This window comes from Neopsephotus bourkii, unplaced genomic scaffold (genome assembly GCF_033783945.1).
Source record: "Neopsephotus bourkii isolate Nb327-2 ecotype Australia unplaced genomic scaffold, CSIRO-AGI_Nbou_v1 NB_580, whole genome shotgun sequence".
NCBI lineage: Eukaryota > Metazoa > Chordata > Aves > Psittaciformes > Psittacidae > Neopsephotus > Neopsephotus bourkii.
The window spans coordinates 1,008,891-1,029,748 of NW_026901081.1; the positions used below are offsets into that span (position 1 = coordinate 1,008,891).

Below are 20,858 nucleotides of genomic sequence, written 5' to 3' on the forward strand. Positions count from 1 at the left end.
CATGGAGCTGTTGGAGCAAGTCCAGAGGAGGCCACGAGGATGAGCAGGGGCTGGAGCAGCTCCTGTATGGAGCCAGGCTGAGAACATTGGGGCTGTTGAGCCTGGAGAAGAGAAGCTGCATGGAGACCTCAGAGCAGCTTCCAGTGTGTGAAGGGGGCTGCAAGGATGCTGGAGAGGGACTGTTCGTTAGGGACTGGAGTGATAGGACAAGGGGTGATGGGTTCAGAGTGAAACAGGGGAAGTTCAGGTTGGAGATAAGGAAGAAGTTCTTTCCTGTGAGTGTGCTGAGGCACTGGAATGGGTTGCCCAAGGAAGCTGTGGCTGGCCCATCCCTGGCAGTGTTCAAGGGCAGGTTGGACACAGGGGCTTGGAGCAAGCTGCTCCAGTGGAAGGTGTCCCTGCCCGTGGCAGGGGTTGGAGCTGGATGAGCTCTAAGGTCCTTTCAAACTGAAACCAGTGTATGATTCTGTGAGCTGAACTGGGAGAGAAACACTTCAAGGATTGGCAGTGCCCTGGTGACAAGTGGCAGGAATAGGAGAATATCAGAGTACTTTTCCTTCCTTTTTTCCACCCAGCAGAGGCTCTACCTAGAGAACTGAGCAGCCTTCACTCCTTTTCTCACTCTCTCAAGGACACCAGATTCAGGAAGCTTAATTCTGTTTTCAGTGTCTCCCCTGTTGCTTCGTCTTAGTCCCATCTGTCCTGGGCATCAGATATGTGAGCTGAATACCAGGGAATGGGGCAACCTTTCCATGGCTTGTTCAGAGGAGGCGTTTGTGGTGGTGGCACCACTTGGTTTTCTATAGTATGTGGACCACAACCTCTCATAACAACGTAGCACGGAGTTATTCTATCACTGAAATGATAAGATGGTGGTGGGAGAACATGTGTATTTCAAAGTTCTAGGTGATGAACAGATCCCATTCCTGCATGCAAGGTACAGAAATATCCTTTGGAGGAAACCTGTGAGCAGTATTGTTTAAAGAAAGCTCTATGGAGAGCAGGAATGTGCTTTCCTGTTAGCAGACCTGCGTGTTGAGTAAGCTGTAGGTAAGCAGATCGGTTATTTCACCTGGCTGGTGGGGTGACAACCATCCTTAAACAGCTTAAACCCACTTTGGCACAGTTAGGAGAGTTTGCACTGAAGTGGCTGAGGTGTGGGCACATTCCCACTGCCTGTTGGACGTGTGGTGGTGTCTGGAGAGATGTGCAACAAACAGCAGCTGTTCCTTAACCAGCAACAGCTTTTCCTGAAGGTACAAATGGATTGGGTTGATCTCAGAGTGCTGTGATTGGGGTGTAAATGGTGTGTTGAGGGAGGGGATCCTGCCCCTCTGCTGTGTGAAGGGGAGACCCCCCCTGCAGCCCTGATCCAGCTCTGGGGCAGCAGCACAAGAGGGACGTGGAGCTGTTGGAGCGAGGCCAGAGGAGGCCATGGAGCTGCTGCGAGGGCTGGAGCAGCTCTGCTCTGGAGCCAGGCTGAGAGAGCTGGGCTGGGGCAGCCTGGAGAAGAGAAGGCTCCTGAAGGGGAGACCTTAGAGCAGCTCCAGTGCCTAAAGGGGCTGCAGGAAAGCTGGAGAGGGGCTTGGGACAAGGGTCTGTAGGGCCAGGCCAAGGGGAATGGCTTGAACCTGCCCGAGGGGAGACTGAGCTGAGCTCTTAGGCGGAAGCTCTTCCCTGTGAGGGTGCTGAGGCGCTGGCACAGGGTGCCCAGAGAAGCTGTGGCTGCCCCATCCCTGGCAGTGTTCAAGGCCAGGTTGGACACAGGGGCTTGGAGCAAGCTGCTCTAGTGGAAGGGGTCCCTGCCCATGGCAGGGGTTGGAGCTGGATGTGATTTAAGGTGCTTTCGAGCCCAAACCAGTCTGGGAGTCTGTTATTCGGTGAAACCTGGGTGTCGCTGTTAAGATGCCTGAAATGCAGCAGATGAGTGAGGGAAAAGCTTGGAGGTTCTTTCCTGCTTCAAACCGTTTTGTTAGCTCCAGGATGAAAGAAGCTGTGTGAATGATGGAATGTGTCTTGGCTTCTTCAGAAGCAAATGGGGATCAAAGACCCTCCTTGTTTTCCTGTTTCCTAAATACTCCTGGTAGACTGCTTGAATTACCATGTGCTGGTGTGTTTCTAGATAGGAAATACCTTGAATATTTTGCATCTGGTTTGGCTAAGTACCATTGTTGTATCTCATAGAATCACAGAGTCCCAGACTGGTTTGTGTTGGAAAGGACCTTATGCTCATCCAGTTCCAACCCCCTGCCATGGGCAGGGACCCCTTCCACTGCAGCAGGTTGCTCCAAGCCCCTGTGTCCAACCTGGCCTTGAACACTGCCAGGGATGGGGCAGGCACAGCTTCTCTGGGCACCCTGTGCCTGTATTTGCTTGGTTTCCCATTTTAAAACAAAACCTGATTAGTGCTCATTTTAAATACACTTAAGCTTCAAACCCAATCTTCATATTGACAAATGATATAAAGATATATTTAATATTGAATGCCTTTGGTTTGGAAAGGGGCGATGAAACAATCACACTCCCTTGCAGCTTCCTGGTTTTGATTCCTTTTTGTATTCCTCTAAATGGAAACCCCTTGTTTCAGCATTGCTTTGGGTTAGGTTGTCATGTTTCTCTGCTCACATCCACAACTGCTTGTACTTTGCTGAGACAAATAGCTGAAAACATTGCCTAGGTTTGAGGTTACAGGAGTTCTCTCTCTGTAGTGACAGAATTGATTCCCTTTGGCTCTGTTGCTAGTGGCAACTCATCCTAATCCCAAACTGTTCAGTGCTGTGATTTATGGGGAGTTTATGTTGTCTGGAATTGTTTTCTCTGTGCGTTGCTGGAGGGTCATTGTTCAGGCACCAGGTAAAGGTACTTCATGGGTTACAATAGAAGTAGTTTATTGTAGGTGGTGTGGACTCAGTGTTTTTAATGATGTATAAAATCTGACCTCAAAAATATGCTTAAAAGTGAAATTTGGGAGAAAATCGCTTTGTCATTTATGAGAGGTTTGTGAAGGACAAGCTTTTGATTCACTGGAAGCTTGTGCTGATCCAAACCACAAATGTCTTCTGTTTCAACTCCAGATTCCATGTGGGTTTGCACTGTCACACAGAGTATTTTGCATATGTATTAACAATTTTCTTTAAATTAGATAAATTTTACTGTGTTTTACATATGGGCATCACAGGGCTGGGCACATGGGGATCAGGTCTCCCTGAGCCTTCTCCAGCTGAACAGTCCCATCTCTCTCAGCCTTTCCTCACTGCTGCCCAGTCCTTGGATCATCCTTATGGTCCCTTCTCTGGACCCTCTCCAGCCCGTCCACAGCAGGACCCAAACTGAACCCAATATTCCAGGAGTGGCCTGACCAGCACTGAGCACAGTGGGACAGTGACACCTTTATCCCTGTGGTGATGCCCTGGTTGATGTTCCCCAGCACCCTGGTGGGTTTCTTTGCTCACTGTTCACTCCTATGGAGCTGGTTCCTCCTGGTCCCTTTCCCAGAGCTGCTCCATCCGGGCACATCCCAGCCTGTGCTGCTCCGGGATTGGGTTTTTGCAGGGGGCAAAACCTGACACTTGTCCTGTTGAGCTCCATCAGGTTCTTCCCAGCCTGTCCAGGTCACCCTGCAGGGTGGCTTCACCTTCCCAAGTGTCCCCTTCCCCACTCAGTTTGGTAGCACTGGCAAACTGTGTCATGATACAGTTGATCCCATCACCCAGATCACTGGCGTAGGTCACTAGGATATTGTATCTTTTATTTCCTTGGGGAAAACTGCAGTTTGAAAATGATGTGTGTTGTAGTAAGCAGTTTACAGAGGAGGGAAGAGCTCTGATAGGTTGCAGGATGTATGTTTGAATTGTCCATGCTTTTCTGCAAGAACTTTAGGAAGCTCTATTCAGAACTGCTTTAAGACTAGAGATAGTACAAAGAGTCTGTAAATCAAAATCAGGTTTCAAGAAAGTCATCTTTTATACTTGCAGTGAGCTTCCCTATGGGAAAACCAGCTGAATTTCTTGACTCAGCAAGCAGAGAGCTTCTTGATGTTACAAATGCTTGTGCTTTAAGAGTTGTAAAGATGCCCTTCGCACATCTGCTGAGATCAGGCAAACGTGGAGCTGATTCACAAGCAGGAAATGGCACTGGTTTCTCATGGTGGCTCATAGAGCTCCATTGTGGGCAGGAGTTTAGGCTGTGGGTGACCTCAGGAGGGTGGTTTTGAGTTTGGCCTTCTGGCCTGTGTGCTTTCCCAGCTGATGGAGCTCGGCCTATATGAGTGTGCTCTTGTTCAAAGCCTTGGCCTGGAGGCCACATTCACACTGCATTGAGATGTTTGTGGTGTAAGAGCTGCAAACTATCCATACTTGTCGTGGGAGGAAGGCTGGGATTGCTCTTAGGAATCCTGTCCAGACTTGGGCTTCCGTGACCACAAATTGACTTCAGGACCTGCGGACATGCTGCCATGAGAGCAGAATCCAGCTTGTTCATGCAGTTGGTGGGCAGAATCTCCTGGGAAGCAGCCAGGAAGGGGAAATATGCCTGGATTAATGGCTTTAGCTTAGATTTTCTAAGGAGGAGAGGAGCAAATCATCCCATTGTGTGGGAAGATGAGGAGTGTCAGCAGAAGCCCCTCAAGGTTGAGCTAGGAGGGAAAAGACAGGATATGGTGAGTGAAAATGATGGGCAGCAAAGGAGTGTTAAAGCTTTGCTTCACTGCTGAAGGATATCAGTTACACCTACAGCTGGTCAGGGCCATACAGGGAGCAGTATGGGAATGGGGGCAGCAGAACACTTTCAGAGGCAATAGGCAAAGATGTGTGATGACCTTGAGGGAAATTATTGCAGTGCTCAACGTTAATTTCTTCTCCCCTTGGTCTTTGAAGCCAAAATCTTCAGTGTTTAACATAGCATGTGGAAAGAAGAGCCAAGATAATGCTCTGACATGAATGTTGACGAATGTATTTCTGCAAGACCTGAGGGGGAAGAATTGCACATAAATGTCTCCATGCAAAAGGGCATGGTTGAGGATCTTGTGCTAATCTATGAGACAGCAAGTTGAGCTCGAGAGCAGACAAATGAAGCCAACCCAAAATCTAAGCAGCAGAACTGTGGTTGAACAGTGCTATTAACTGCTCAACACAGAGCAGTAACTTACTGTAGAGTTGCAAAGTCACTGGAGCAGCTTGCTCCAAGCCCCTGCATCCAACCTGGCCTTGAGCACTGTCAGGGATGGGGCAGCCACAGCTTCTCTGGGCACCCTGTGCCAGCGCCTCAGCACCCTCACAGGGAAGAGCTTCTGCCTAAGAGCTCAGCTCAGTCTCCCCTCGGGCAGGTTCAAGCCATTCCCCTTGGCCTGTCCCTACAGGCCCTTGTCCCAAGCCCCTCTCCAGCTTTCCTGCAGCCCCTTTAGGCACTGGAGCTGCTCTAAGGTCTCCCCTTCAGGAGCCTTCTCTTCTCCAGGCTGAACCAACCCAGCTCTCTCAGCTGAATATAGCTCTTTTTTTCATGTTCATTGCTGGATCTACTGTGATTTTCATAGAAGTTATGAATAAAAGGAGTACCATAAACCTGAAGACAAATTGTAGAACACCACCAGTGCTGTATGGATTTTCTAGTTACAGTTCTTTATTCGAAAAGCCTGAGGACTTTGCAGCAGACAAACTATTGGGGTTTCCTCAAGGGGCTGGGAAATACACTGTTGAGGAGACGAAAAAGGACTGCATGACCATTTGCAGTGGTAGCACAAAGCCTGAACCAAAAACGAATGCTGGTTTCACTTCAGTTGTTTATAGAGTGAATTCTGGACTCTTAAGGCCACTTAACCCCCTCCCACTGGACATGGATATCGTTTCTGTTTTGCTGTAGGTGGAACTTTGGAAATGCAACAACTGAACTTGCTTCATCTCACCTTGAGCTGGATGGTGAGGAGGAGGAGACTCACAGTCGTAGAATCCCAGGCTGGTTTGAGTTGGAAGGGTCCTTAAAGATCCACCAGTCCCAGCCCCTGCCCTGGGCAGGGACCCCTTCCACTGGAGCAGCTTGCTCCAAGCCCCTGTGTCCAACCTGGCCTTGAGCACTGCCAGGGATGGGGCAGCCACAGCTTCTCTGGGCACCCTGTGCCAGCGCCTCAGCACCCTCACAGGGAAGAGCTTCTGCCTTATCTCCAACCTGAACTTCCCCTGTTTCAATTTGAACCCATCACCCCTTGTCCTATCACTACAGAAGAGTCTCTCCAGCATCACTGTATTCCCATTCAGATACTGGAAGCTTCTGTTCCTTTCCCTTTTTCCCTACCAATGCCGTGTTTGATGAGCTTAATATACACCTAAGGAAGCTTCGAAAGCTTTCCAGCTGCCTGTCAGCTACTTGTGTTGAACCACAGAGCTAATGGTGATGTTTTTACATCGTATAGGCAGTGAAATGGTTCAGTGACTGCATTCCAGGCAAGGCTATTGCATTATTACATTTTCTGTACTCACAGGAGTTGTGCTTGGCAAAGGAAAAGCCATTTTTTAGTGTAATTATGTCAACTCCCCAACCTGCAACAGGCCCTGAATTTGAAGCTGTGGCCGCTTTGTGATGAAAATCACTTCTGATCACTCAGCCTCTGTTGTTAGATCTATGTAGTGTTAAAATTGCCCCTTTGAAGTGGCACATTGCTTGCTCTTGCCTTTGAAGAGCCACATGTGTGCTTACCTGGTGGAAAGGAGCCAACAGGAGACCCCTTCTTGTTACAAGTGTTTCTAATTTTACTAACCTGGTTTGTTGTACTCCAGCTTCTGAAGGCTGTCTATGGATAACTGTAGAAATCAGCGCTTTCCTGTCCAATAACATCCTTTAGACACTCAGAATATTATGCTTATCTTTCAAAACGCTTTTCTAGGGGTGATTCTATTTAGGATAAACAGGAAAACACAAAGAGGAGCCTCTTACACACAGCCTTTGCCAGTCTTGTCCTGAGGGATCATTTCTGTGGATGAATTATTGTTCCAAGTAGGTTGTCTTTGTCTCTGCTGGACACGGAAAGGGAATATTAATGCAGGTTGTTCCTGTGTGTATGGGTGTTCCTGAAGTACCTAATTAGGCACAGAGCTGCTGCTGTGCTGTTAACTCTGCTTTTATTGCTAACCACTGGCCTACACCGAGCTACAGTGATGATTGATGTTAGCTAAGGTGCTTCTGAATTCAGGGTTCTGTCTATGTCAGTGTCATACGTGTCCTGGAGTTAAAAACCAGGTAGAAATTCGCTTGTATGATACAGATTCATGATGGTGCATTTTCAGGTTAGTGGGGAAAGTGGGATGAGCTGTGGCTGCCCCATCCCTGGCAGTGTTCAAGGCCAGGTTGCACACAGGGGCTTGGAGCAGCCTGCTCTAGTGTGAGGTGTCCCTGCCCATGGCAGGGGGTTGGAATGGGATGATCTTAAGGTCCTTTCCAACACAAACCATTCCATGATTTCTATGGGTGACGTGGGCTGGCAGGAACCTCATGAAGGTCAACAAAGGCAAATGCCAAGTCCAGCCCTGGAACACTCCAGCCTTGAGCAACAGGTCAGGCTGGGGCAGCCAGTTGGGAATTTCAATGCCATCTTGTACATGAATATTTCAGGAGTGAGCATTCACCATCAGGTGCCTCCCCTGCTGCTCATGGGTTAGAATCTCTTTCCCTTGCTTAGAATAAATCCATCTCGTCGCTGTAAAAGCCATTTCAGATCTGTTTGGCTGTTGAGGGAGGTGGGGAATTGATATTTAACACTGCATTTTAAGTTGCTGCATGCAGATTTTGGTTTCAAATGTAGGTTGGGATATTTTGGAGGGGGCTAAACTGTATCTGTGCATTTATTCCCTGATAGATAAATGGGGCTTAGGTTGTTCAGTCGTGATTTTTGTCTCGGAATGGGACAAAAAAGGATGAACAATCCCAGTCTGTGATACATGACGTTGGGGTTTGAGTGTTCTGGGATTACTCCCAGAAATGAGAGCTCTGTTTTAATGTTTTTAATGGAAGGTTGTGGAGTGAGTGTCTGATTCCATCATAAAGAAAACCAGTTTAGTATTAGCTTGGATATCCTCACACAGCGTGTGCGCTCCCAGTGTAGATCAGAAGCAGGAGTTGCAGTGTCATCATTTTCCACTGGCAGATGTTCCAGCTGTCAGGAATTATTCTTGATCTGCTTTATGGGAAGCTGGAAATTTGGGATATTTCCTAATTCACTGATTCACCTCCTTGAGTGCTGGGGGATTGAGTCACTTTAAAATCAGTCACAATCTGCTCTGCAATTCTGAAGTGGATTTACTTCAGGAATTCTTCATGGGGTGAGTTCATTTTTAGACTCAATTTTGAAATTACCTTAATAGCTCATAACATAAAACCAATGGAAAATTATCTAATTCCTACTCCTTTTCCCCTGTTCCTGTTCTCATGGCACTGGGGCTTTACAGATCTGCCGCACTTCATGTGGCTTTCACTTATGGGGATGTGCACAGTTGGTAAAGCAAAGAGAAAACTACACTGGCTGAATGATGCTGAGAAAATGATTCTGTTATGGATACAGGAGTATGTATTAAAAGGGTTTAAACAATGGGTTTAGTTACCATCACCATGCAGTGTGTGTATGTGAAATTCCCACCTCTCATCACCTGTCAGATAGCACTGAAAGCATTGGTTCTGTTGCTGTGTGTTCTGCTGATGTGGGAAATCCACTCTCTGTAGAGCTGAGTGTGTTGTTTGCTCATTTCCCTGCTCCTTGTTTTGTTAGTGTGGCAGTTGGGAATGCCTTAGGTCAAGGTCAGTTAAAACAGGTGCTTTTCTGTAGTGTAACATTTCCAGATGGTTTGGATTTTATATTGTTTTGTACATTTTCTGCTGCTTTGCACAGGTGTGTAATATTCTTTTAATTACACTTTCTAAGCAATTAGACTGAATGTCCATAGCCAAAAAAAAACATAGAACCATGGACTGGTTTGTGTTGGAAGGGTCCTTAAAGCTCCTCCAGTCCCAACCCCTGCCACAGGCAGGGACCCCTTCCACTGGAGCAGCTTGCTCCAAGCCCCTGTGTCCAACCTGGCCTTGAGCACTGCCAGGGATGGGGCAGCCACAGCTTCTCTGGGCACCCTGTGCCAGCGCCTCAGCACCCTCACAGGGAAGAGCTTCTGCCTAAGAGCTCAGCTCAGTCTCCCCTCGGGCAGGTTCAAGCCATTCCCCTTGGCCTGGCCCTACAGGCCCTTGTCCCAAGCCCCTCTCCAGCTTTCCTGCAGCCCCTTTAGGCACTGGAGCTGCTCTAAGGTCTCCCCTTCAGGAGCCTTCTCTTCTCCAGGCTGACCCAGCCCAGCTCTCTCAACTCCTGACATTTCAAAGGAAGAGTGCTGTCCTCTGCAGAGCTTCTCTAGCTGCTTGGCCTTCCCAACGAACATTCCTTTGTAATCCCTCCAGGATTAGGCTCATTCTAGTCACACGGAGCTGTGAGCCATGGAAGGAGCTGCAGGCAGCAGTGTGAGGAGATGCTGTGGGTGGCTTGAGTTAAATCACGTATGTTGAAACCATTGGAATAATTCTTCTGAGTGTGACTTTTCCTTCAGGCTCGTAGCAGACTGCCCTAACACCAGGGTCTGTTAAAGATAGGTGCTTGGTTGCTCATTGGATTGGCAATAAAGTAGAGTTCCTTTTACATGGCAGCTTTTTGCCCTGATGGTGAGAATAAGTTTATTTTTATTGGGTTTCTTAGTTTTGAAGAACTTAAGTCAGGATTTTTCTGCAGTTTGAGGATTGTGCAGAGTATTAGATGGAAAATGCTTACAACTTATAGACACCAAATATTGCTGAATATTTTCTTGACAGGCTGAGAACGCTGAGGCTGTTGAGCCTGGAGAAGAGAAGCTGCGTGGAGACCTCAGAGCAGCTTCCAGTGTCTGAAGGGGGCTGCAAGGATGCTGGGGAGGGACTCTTCATCAGGGACTGCAGTGACAGGACAAGGGGTGATGGGTTCAGACTGAAACAGGGGAAGTTCAGGTTATATATAAGGAAGAAGCTCTTCCCTGTGAGGGTGCTGAGGCGCTGGCACAGGGTGCCCAGAGAAGCTGTGGCTGCCCCATCCCTGGCAGTGCTCAAGGCCAGGTTGGACACAGGGGCTTGGAGCAAGCTGCTCCAGTAGAAGGTGTCCCTGCCCGTGGCAGGGGTTGGGACTGGATGAGCTCTAAGGTCCCTTCAACCCAAAGCAGTCTGGGATTCTGTGACTGTATTTATTCTTTCTCACCCTCTTTTTAAGCATTCAGAGTCTTTAAATGCTTTAAAATGATTTTTAGGGGGGAAAGGGAATTCATGGTTTGCAGGATAAAGCTGATGTTTAGGATCTGCTCTCCAGAAACAAACTATGATCCTTTTTTGGCTGTCCAGTTCTGTTGTTCTCTGCACTAACTAATGCTTAATCTGTGAAGGGCTGCAATAGCAGGTATTAATACTTCCTAATTTAAAGGATCCCTAAGTACCATTCCCGCTTTCCTGCAGAGCCACTAATTCATTTCTTACAAGCTTTTCAGTAGCAGTTAGAGAACATTTTATTAGCTCATGGAACCAAATGTTTCCTTATATGAATAAACTTGAAATTCCATCTGGAACAACAATAAGGTTAAGAATATCCCAGCTTTGCCCATAAAATCAGGATACCCATGAAAGTGTTCAGGTTTCCCAAGTTAAGGAACGATGATGCATTTCTTAGTCAGACTTTTGTTTTTAGCTCTCTGCTCCAAAGAATTTTCTCCTGAGAAATGTGGCTACTTGAGCCTCATATTTCATCATGTTTTGTAATATATTTATAGCTGTCATAAAAGGATTCCTGTCTAAACTGTCCCGAGGTTAAATCCAGCTTTGTGTTTGGCTAATGGAGGGAAATGCAGTCACAAAGCAGTGGAGAACACTGGCTTCAAGGGATGTGGCGCCTCATCCTGCTGCTCCTTCAGGATTTACCATTATATTAATTCACCAAAACACAGATCAAACACCAATTCAAGTATTGTATAAGTCAAATGCCTTGCCAGTTTTCATTCCAAACCCCCATTTAAAGCACAGAACAAACGTTTCTAATTGAGGGAGGTGCTACTGTACAAGACATGTTCTTCATGCTGGAGCTTGCAGTCCTGCCAGGTCCAAGAGCTTGGTTGGGTTTGCAAGCAGATTTGCTTTGCAGGGTGTTTTGCAGTTGTAGTAGTAGGGCCAGTTGGATGCTTTTGTTTCAATCCTCCAGTGTAAACCTTTCAATGTAGCAGGATTTTAGGGGATATCTCAGGCTTCCAGCTTGTGATATTTGTTGTTACGCTCTTAAATTAAGTGGAATTTGTTTTGCATGAGGAGGGGGGGAACCCTCAGAGCTCCATATCCAGGTTCAATGTAAACCAAGTATCCTAAATGTTCTGTGATTATATCATAGAATCACAAATGCTTTTTGTTGGAAAGGATGTTAAAGCCATTCCCCTTGGCCTGTCCCTACAGGCCCTTGTCCAAAGGCCCTCTCCAGGATTCCTGCAGCCCCTTTAGGCACTGGAGCTGCTCTCAGGTCTCCCCTTCACACAACAGAGGGGCAGGATCCCCTCCCTGAGCTGCTGCTCATGCTCTGGGGGTGCAGCCCAGCACAAGGGGGGCTTCTGGGCTCAAGCGCTCGCTGAAGCTGGGTCATGGGGAGCTTCTCCTCACCCAGCACCCCAGGTCCAAATCTTTCTAATTAAATAATTGAATTTTTAGTATTTTGATTTATGTATTAATGGATTTCTTTTTTCCTTCTTTTTCAGAGCATTCAGTCAGAAAAGAGCAGCAATCGAGAAGGAATATGCACAGGTAGGTTCTAGTGTAATTTTGTTATCTATGGCATTGTTCTCTTGATGTAATTTCTTCATTAGGTCTATAGGGTTTTTCATTTACCCTTTCTGTAAGTCACTATGAAAGTATGTCTTGAAGCTCCAATTCGGACAGTTTGGCCTATGCAGGACTTAGACTTGTTCTGTTTTTTTTCATGGATGTTTTGACTCGAGGAAGTTCCTGTGTACAGAAACCGTTTTTCATATTATTCTTTCAAAGTGTTACAAAGCCAGGGACCTCTTTGAGGTTTTCTCAGAAGTTAGTGTGAAACCTGAGTAAAAAAGTAAAATCAGGTCAATTGGAGGGAGAGGAAATGGGTTCTGGCATCCTCGGGCCAATATAAATTTACATTCCCATTCTTCAGGAGGAGCAGCTTCCCATTCATCTGCAATAAAAGCAGCCAGATTTGGCCTCGTGCTGGTGATAGGGAGTGGAATGAATTCTGATTTGTTTGGGAGAAAGGAGGGAGGATTGATTTTTTCCTCCCTGCTTCCAAAATTAGAAAGTATCTCATAAGGGTACAGCTGCCTCCTTCATTTACAGGGAAGGCTCTTGGAGCTTAAGTCCAAGTCCAACAGCTTAAAAAGACATTAATTTCTTCTAAAACAGATTAAAAGGTGGATGAAATAGAAGCAAAGGAGCTTGTGGAGTTTAGTGTACCAAAAATACAACTGGGGATGTGCCTGATGTTACAGTCGTTGGGGTTGGGGCAGTGACAGAAGTGATGTAAAAATGGAAGCTGTTGCTTGGGTGTCTCTACCTGTAGTTTGTGGCTTGTTGAGTTAAGCCTCCTAGCTGCATCACCCCTAGGTCTGCCCAGAACAAATGCTGCTGCTGGCCTGACTTTGCTTCTCTGCTCTTGTGAGACCTCACCTGGAGCACTGTGTGCAGTTCTGGTGTCCTCAACATCAGAAGGACATGGAGCTGTTGGAACAAGTCCAGAGGAGGCCACGAGGATGCTCAGGGGCTGGAGCAGCTCCTGTATGGAGCCAGGCTGAGAACATTGGGGCTGTTGAGCCTGGAGAAGAGAAGCTGCGTGGAGACCTCAGAGCAGCTTCCAGTGTCTGAAGGGGGCTACAAGGATGCTGGGGAGGGACTCTTCATTAGGGACTGGAGTGATAGGACAAGGGATGATGGGTTCAGACTGAAACAGGGGAAGTTCAGGTTGGATCAGGAAAGAAGTTCTTTATTGTGAGGGTGCTGAGGCACTGGAATGGGTTGCCCAGGGAGGTTGTGAATGCTCCATCCCTGGCAGTGTTCAAGGCCAGGTTGGATGAAGCCTTGGGTGCCATGGTTTAGTGTGAGGTGTCCCTGCCCATGGCAGGGGGTTGGAACTGGATGATCTTAAGGTCCTTTCCAACCCAAAGTGTTCTGTGATTCTATGATTCTATGATTCAAGAGGATTTTGGTGTCTGTGCTGAATGCATTTTCTAGCCCTACATCTCCTGCAGGGGGGCTGAGCCCTCAAACTCAGCTGAAACCACTTTGTAAATCACATGAAATTTGCACTGAATTCAATCCAGATGTTGACAATAGTGCTCTGAGGATCTGCAGTTATTGCTGCTCCCTCCTCTTCCTCCACTGTACATGGACTGACATTGGCATCTATAGATTCCATTGGCAGTTGCACTTGATTTGATTCAGAGCAACAGTTTTTCAGTGACAGAATCAATAGATGCCTCCTGAACCTTTGATTAAAAATATCTGTTCTTTAGTGATTTTTGTAAGGATTTTATGTAATGGCATTGAATTTAAGATCCATTCTTGACACATTTATCCATTCTACACTGGCAATGTTTTATATGCAGCAGTCATTGCTTTTAGGGAATAGTCTGGATAAGCTGGAAAAATAATTACATTCTCAGATTCAGAAGGCTCAGTGTTAACAACTGAGGCTTTCAGATCCTTTCATTTAAACACCCCCCCCCTCAGCTTTCCAGCAATCCAGCTGCATCATTTGACATCCCTTCAATGCCTCCTTCTATGAATGAGGGCTTTGGGCTCGCTTCCTTGGTTTGCTGATAAGTGCCCAGTTCAGGAACAACGTTGGATGTTTCTTCTTGGGCCTGTGAAAAGGATTTCTGTGTTGGTGATGGTAATAAAATTCCACATCGAGCCTTGGTTTTGGGGGCGGGGGGGGAGAGGAATTGTGCTGCAAAAGAAATGTGAAGTTGGATTCATCAATGGGGGAATCTTCCTTTTAAACCTGTTCTAAAGGAAACTGGAGGTTTCTTAAGCAGGGTTTTGACATCTTTTCACAGATTCTGTCCAAAAGCCTCTTGTCACTCTCAGAGGACTCGGAATATTCTTACTTAGGACTTTTTGGCAAGTGAAAGAGATAAATAGTGGTGGATAGTGAAACCCAATTGCCCAGAACTGAATGCTTTGTTGGTTCAAAGAAGTTGTGTTCTGCTGCCCAGTGCTTGGTGCCAAGTTTCACTGCACAAAGTGCTTTTGTTTGGAGTAATACCTATACAAATGCTCATGAAACACATGGGGCAGTACTGGTAATTTCCTCAGGTATCTTGAATGCATGTGATGTATCAGAACCTGTATGTAAGTTACGCTACGGCTCATTTTACCAAGGCAGTTGGTTTCACTCGGTCTCTTCATCATATTGTATCTGTTGAAGTGATTTCAAGCTGGTTTCAGTGCTTATTATCTGCCTCGGGTGGGTTCTTCCCTGGCTTTTGTGGCTGTGCCATGGTATAAATGGGAGAAGCATCTGATGTATCAGCCTTCCAGTTGTGAAGGCCTTTCTGGATCTGTTGTGGATATGCATGGAGTGGTTTCAATGGTATTTTCAGTAGTGCATCATTAAATAGATGTTTGAGGCTCACCTTAATATTCAGAATTGAGAGCTTGAACAGGCTTTCATTTCCCATTAGCAGGATTCCTAGTTAATAGCATTTAAATTGCAGTTTTACAGTAGTATTATTAGCTGTTCCCATGATTAATAAGCTGGCTGAAATCAGGAGGCAGGAATACTCTTTTGTTAGCTGAAAGAGCAACTTGGTGAATGCCTGGTAAAACACTGTTTTCCTGAGCTTGTGAAGGAGGTAAAATGGTGTTGCTATTTCATCTCAGGTTGTAATTGCACCTCTGCTGTACTTTGTGTTATTCTTTAACAGTTTTAACACAACAGGAGCCTTTCACGGTCTGTGTCCCACGCTGGGAACGCATAGAGGGGAGATGGAGCTGAGCTCTTAGGCAGAAGCTCTTCCCTGTGAGGGTGCTGAGGCACTGGCACAGGGTGCCCAGAGAAGCTGTGGCTGCCCCATCCCTGGCAGTGCTCAAGGCCAGGTTGGACACAGGGGCTTGGAGCAAGCTGCTCCAGTGGAAGGGGTCCCTGCCCATGGCAGGGGTTGGACTGGATGAGCTTTAAGGTTCCGTTAACCCACACCAGTCTCGGGTTCTATTCCTGTTTTATCATCCTTTGGTTTTCGTCCATCTTTGGCTCTCATTGTGTTGGAGTAAAACATAACTGCAGGGAATCAGCATGGTCCACCTCTGTGAGTCTGCAAGTCACCTCAAAGAGCTAGAGCTGTGAAACATGCTCCCTGTTTCAGTGCACGCTAATCGGTTGCTAACTGTAATACATTAGCTGAGGGCAGTGAGAAAACCAAGTGGGAAAGTCCATTATGTGAGCTATATTAGAGCTTTGAATTTGGGCTGAGGAGCAAGGAGTTTCTGTTGAGCTGAAAGAAAGGAAAAAGCCACTGACTTACGATTTCTTTTCCTGCCTGCCTTTCAGGTGGTCAGATGAATGTTGAAGAGATGTGTGAGCTTAGTAAAAGCAGCTATCTGATCTGTGATCTGAGAGTGGACAGGTCACTGGTGTTGGTTCTTGTTGCAGTGAAACTTGATATATTTAAACCACTTTAAAGTATGGAGAAATAGAAGGTGGTACAGTTTGTACCCACACATTCCTATTGGCAGCTGTGAGTGAAGTGCAGTGTTATCACAGGATCCCAGACTGGTTTGGGACCTTAAAGCTCCTCCAGCTCCAACCCCTGCAATGGGCAGGGACCCCTTCCACTGGAGCAGCTTGCTCCAAGCCCCTGTGTCCAACCTGGCCTTGAGCACTGCCAGGGATGGGGCAGCCACAGCTTCTCTGGGCACCCTCACAGGGAAGAGCTTCTGCCTAAGAGCTCAGCTCAGTCTCCCCTCGGGCAGGTTCAAGCCGTTCCCCTTGGCCTGTCCCTACAGGCCCTTGTCCCAAGCCCCTCTCCAGCTTTCCTGCAGCCCCTTTAGGTACTGGAGCTGCTCTAAGGTCTCCCCTTCACACAGCAGAGGGGCAGGATCCCCTCCCTGAGCTGCTGCTCACGCTCTGGGGGTGCAGCCCAGCACAGGGGGGGTTCTGGGCTCAAGCGCTCACTGAAGTCAGCTCATGGGGAGCTTCTCCTCAGCCAGCACCCCAAGTCCTTCTCCTCAGGCTGCTCCATCCAGTCTCCCCCAGCCTGGGTTTGTTCTTACTAGCTCATTCCGTGTCATCTGCACAGAAAGCTGGCGTTCTTTTCAGCCTGGAGGATACAGAAGGTTACTGTGGCCTCAGGGAGAGCAGGAAGAGATTGTGGACTTTAAGGGTGGGTCCCTGCCTTGGTGACAAACACAAGGCAGCCATAGGTTGACTGGTCAATAGGCTGTTTTGTTAACCCATGAACCTGACTGACTTCTTTCTTCCTTGGATGGGGCTGTTAGCTTTACTGCTGTGGCAAATCTCCCTCTAGAGTATTCCTGTACTACTGACGCTGTTTGTCTGGGGTTTGATTTGTGCGTGTAACCAGTGACTTCTCTAATCAACCAGCCAAGACTATCAGTGAAGCAAGCCCTAAGGGTGGGGAAAAGATGTATTTTTAGGACTTTATCTTTTAGAGAATTAAGAGACTTCTGTATTCCAGATCATGTGAGGAAGGATTTAGTTGGTAGTAAGCACACATACAGAAAGGAGTTATTTCTCAGGCTTATCTTTTGATGAAAGTTGGCTCTCATTCCGTGGTTCCTCTGCAGAGAAACTTCCTCTTGTAGTAAATGAGGAGACTATGTAGAGATTTCCGTGCTGGGCAGGGAGATGAATGATTGCTATATCTGGATGTACTTGATAGCAGTTGGTTTGGAGACAGCGAATGCCTTTGAAATCCAGCTCTGGATTTGTTGAATTTGCAAGCTATCTGTAGGGAATGTTAGGAGAAATCCAGAGGGAAACCTTTCTGTCCATGAGCTTCCTCATGTCTGCAGGTGGCAGCTTTATCTTTGCTGTCTAGTTTAAGAGGCAGACAAAAAATCATTAAAAAAAGCCCTTTATATCTCTGAAATCTCTCAGTATAGCCCTTCTCTTGACATTTTCAATGTTGTTACTGCACTGCTTTACATCTCTTTACAAAGCCACATCCAGCCTGGCTCCCACTGGCTTCCTGACCGATCCCTGATGCTTCAGAGGCTCGATGGGCATTACTCAAAAGTCTGTCAGTAGTTTGGAGCCAGCTTCATTCTATTTAATCAGTAGTATAGCACAGAACTTCAGTAGTAGTAGGATTCCAGCCTGGTTTGGGTTGAAGGGACCTTAGGGCTCCTCCAGCTCCAACCCCTGCCATAGACAGCAACCCCTTCCACTATAGCAGCTTGCTCCAAGCCCCTGTGTCCAACCTGGCCTTGAGCACTGCCAGGGATGGGGCAGCCACAGCTTCTCTGGGCACCCTGTGCCAGCGCCTCAGCACCCTCCCAGGGAAGAGCTTCTGCCTAAGAGCTCAGCTCAGTCTCCCCTCGGGCAGGTTCAAGCCATTCCCCTTGGCCTGTCCCTACAGGCCCTTGTCCCAAGCCCCTCTCCAGGTTCCCTGCAGCCCCTTTAGGCACTGGAGCTGCTCTAAGGTCTCCCCTTCAGGAGCCTTCTCTTCTCCAGGCTGCCCCAGCCCAGCTCTCTCAGCCTGGCTCCAGAGCAGAGCTGCTCCAGCCCTCGCAGCAGCTCCATGGCCTCCTCTGGCCTCGCTCCAACAGCTCCACATCCCTCTTGTGCTGCTGCCCCAGAGCTGGATCAGGGCTGCAGGGGGGTCTCCTCTTCACACAGCAGAGGGAGAGAATCACATCAGTCAGTGGTCATCTGTCAACAGAGGTTTGGATTCATGCAGTTAGGGTACAAAACTAAGAGGAAAACTTGTTTTTCAACCTGGATTATGGGAAATATGTATTCATTAATGAGTAATTGCTTTAAATAAGTGTCTTTATTCCTTTCCATTTTCCTAAATAATCTCCTCTTTGGCATGGAATGTGTGTACATGATGTCAGATACCTCTGGAGCCTGGACTGTTTTATTGGCTTGCTTGAAATCTCAGCTTGGCAGGCTTTCCCTTTTCCAGGAGAGGATCCATACAGCTTCCCAGTCACTGCCTGATGCAGAGATCATGCATATTGATGACCTGGCTTGGTCCTTTAAGCCATGATGCTGAAGAATAATACATCAGCAGAACTTACTGCTTCCAGAAAGCAAACACCTGCTTGATCCCACCTTTGTATTATCCTCTCCTATAGCCCAACACCATTCAGAACACCAGGATATCAAGCAGAGGTTGAAGAAAATGAAGTGTAAGACTTTAGGAGCTATTCACCCCATTCTTTCCAACAAAGCATGGAGAATCAGTGGCTCTGAATGCTACAAAGACATGATCTGCCTCATTTCATAAATGCTTAAATAGACTATTGTGGATTTTAGAATAACTTGTAGAGACAAGTTGGACAAATCAGGTGTTCTAATGGGATTATCGATACAATTCTGCACTTGTCACAGCTCAGCCCCTTAGTGCACATTTTCCTTTTTTCCCCCCAAACAAGAAGCTATTTAGAATTCTCTCTATGAAATGTCCCTGTAACATTTAATATAATATACTTGGCCTGGAACAAAGGCTGTGGGTCTTCATGTGACATTCCAAACAATATTATCAGTGCCCTTCTCTTTTTATGTAGATTTTGCATTCAGTTCTTGGTGTAGTTTTTCTTTCTCCAAGAAACCCATGTCAGCATTTAAAGCAGGGGTTGGGAAACACCAGGTATCTGATTTAGGGCCTGTCTCACTGACAACACGTTCTCTTAGGTGGAAAACGAAAATGCCTTCAACTGAAATACTTGTCCATTTAAAAGGCGTGTTCAAAGGCAGCCTTTACAAACTGTGCAGCTTTCTGCTGCAGGCTTTATGGAATTCTTTAGGTTAACATAATATTGCCCTAAGAACAGAGGTGGACTGTCAGCTTCTGTTTTCACTGAAAACATCGAGTTCCTTCGAAAGGGGTTGCTAAGCTTCAACTTACACTATTCCTACAAAGAAGGCCCTTCAGAAAGAAACTGCAGGTTTTGCTGAACTGATGCAAGCCAATTTCTCTTTGCCTGCTTTTAGCCCTTATTTTTCTTTCCAATTACTGCACTCATAAGCATCCACTGCTTGCAGTTTTGATGCATGTGAGTGGTTCTGCTTTCAGATGAGGTGCTTTAGTCTTAAAAGCTGTTCCATTTTTTTACTCAGTCGTTAAGATTTAGTGAGCTGGGCTGTGTATCCTTCAGTCTGTGGAGTTCATACAAGCATAGAAGGGTTTGGGTTGAAGGGACCTTAAAGCTCATCCAGCCCCAACCCCTGCCACAGGCAGGGACCCCTTCCACTGGAGCAGCTTGCTCCAAGCCCCTGTGTCCAACCTGGCCTTGAGCACTGCCAGGGATGGGGCAGCCACAGCTTCTCTGGGCACCCTGTGCCAGCGCCTCAGCACCCTCATATGCTCTTTATGTGCATTGTGTTTTGTTTTAAATCCCCAAAGCTTCTAGGAAGAGGCCACTATTTGGCAGATGAGCATCACCTGCATCCCTTCCTCCTACTTCCTAGCACACCATAAGAAGTTCAAAAGTCGTTTGTCTTTTAGCTTTCTTCTGGTTTCTTGTTGCATTTCTGAGCTTTCTGAGCCCTGCATTTATTCTGGAGCCATAAATTTGCAGTAAAATTGTTTGTATCCCAGCATAACACTGCTTCTTTCCCAAATGAGCCCCTTCTCTGCTACAATCCAAAGGCCACAATTTAGAGTACAACCAGCGATTCCTGCGGTGTCTGGGAAGGGTGCTCTGGAGAGTGGGATTATAAAGAAAAGGTTTGTTTAAAGGAAGTAAGTCATGGATAAATAAAGGGATGTAGAGTTGCATTCCTTGTTCTACCCTGAAGTTCAGGTAGCTAATTCAGCTGAGGAAGTTTTCTGCAGTTCAGCTGGGTTTTGACTCTTTGGCAGACCAAGGTAATCCATAAGAGGTGTTACTACTTTCTTCTGTGGGGGGCTATAAAGAAATGTTTGTTTGCACCTTCTATACAGCAGTTTTGGACTCTCTATGACTCCTTATATTATAGGCAGTGATATTTCTGAGCGGTTCTTCTCACTTTTCACACCTCTCATGTTATTATACCTTAATTTTAGGAAGGGTAAGGTCTCCAGTTCTCAGCAGTTGTGATCCCAGCGCTTCACTTGACACCTAGCAGCGTGTTAGATGGATGTCAAGTAAACTGGGCAGTGCTTCTTGGCTACTCATAGAAGGGTTTACTTGAAAGGGTACAGTAGACATGTTTTTACCAATTTTTAAAAGCTATAATTCCTTCTTCCCCTTTGCAACCCTGCAACCAGACCTCTACAAACCAGACCGTGTTGACAGCTAAAAAAACCCCACAGAGAGAGAATGTTTAAGTCAAATGTACCATGAATGATGATTCAGTGTAAGACCTTATATACACAGTAGGAGATTTGTTCAGTTTTAGACAGATAAAAGGCCTTTTATCAACCAGTTCTGCCTCTTCTCTCAAGGAAGGGATTGGAGAAGGGAAATGTGAGGTTACTGAGGCCAGTGCAGGAGAAGAATCCAAGTGGTAGCTGCAAAGTAGTAAAAGATGTGGTGCTAATGTGATAAATATATTCTACAAGCAAAGAAGTCTACATGAGCTAAGGGAGTGAGTGCTGCTGGTGTTTGTATGGCTTACTCCTTTGGTAAATACGTAACTAAATTGC

General features: G+C 46.7%; 1 protein-coding gene across 2 annotated transcripts in view; it reads left to right on the plus strand.

Moving 5' to 3' along the window:
- Nucleotides 1-20,858, plus strand: part of FCHSD2 (FCH and double SH3 domains 2) — a 146,854-nt gene that overhangs the window by 17,809 nt on the left and 108,187 nt on the right. For both annotated transcript variants that reach the window (XM_061351398.1, XM_061351399.1), the window contains exon 3: nt 11,772-11,817. In XM_061351398.1, coding sequence (XP_061207382.1) covers nt 11,772-11,817 — 46 coding nt within the window. The remainder of the gene's footprint in view (nt 1-11,771; nt 11,818-20,858) is intronic.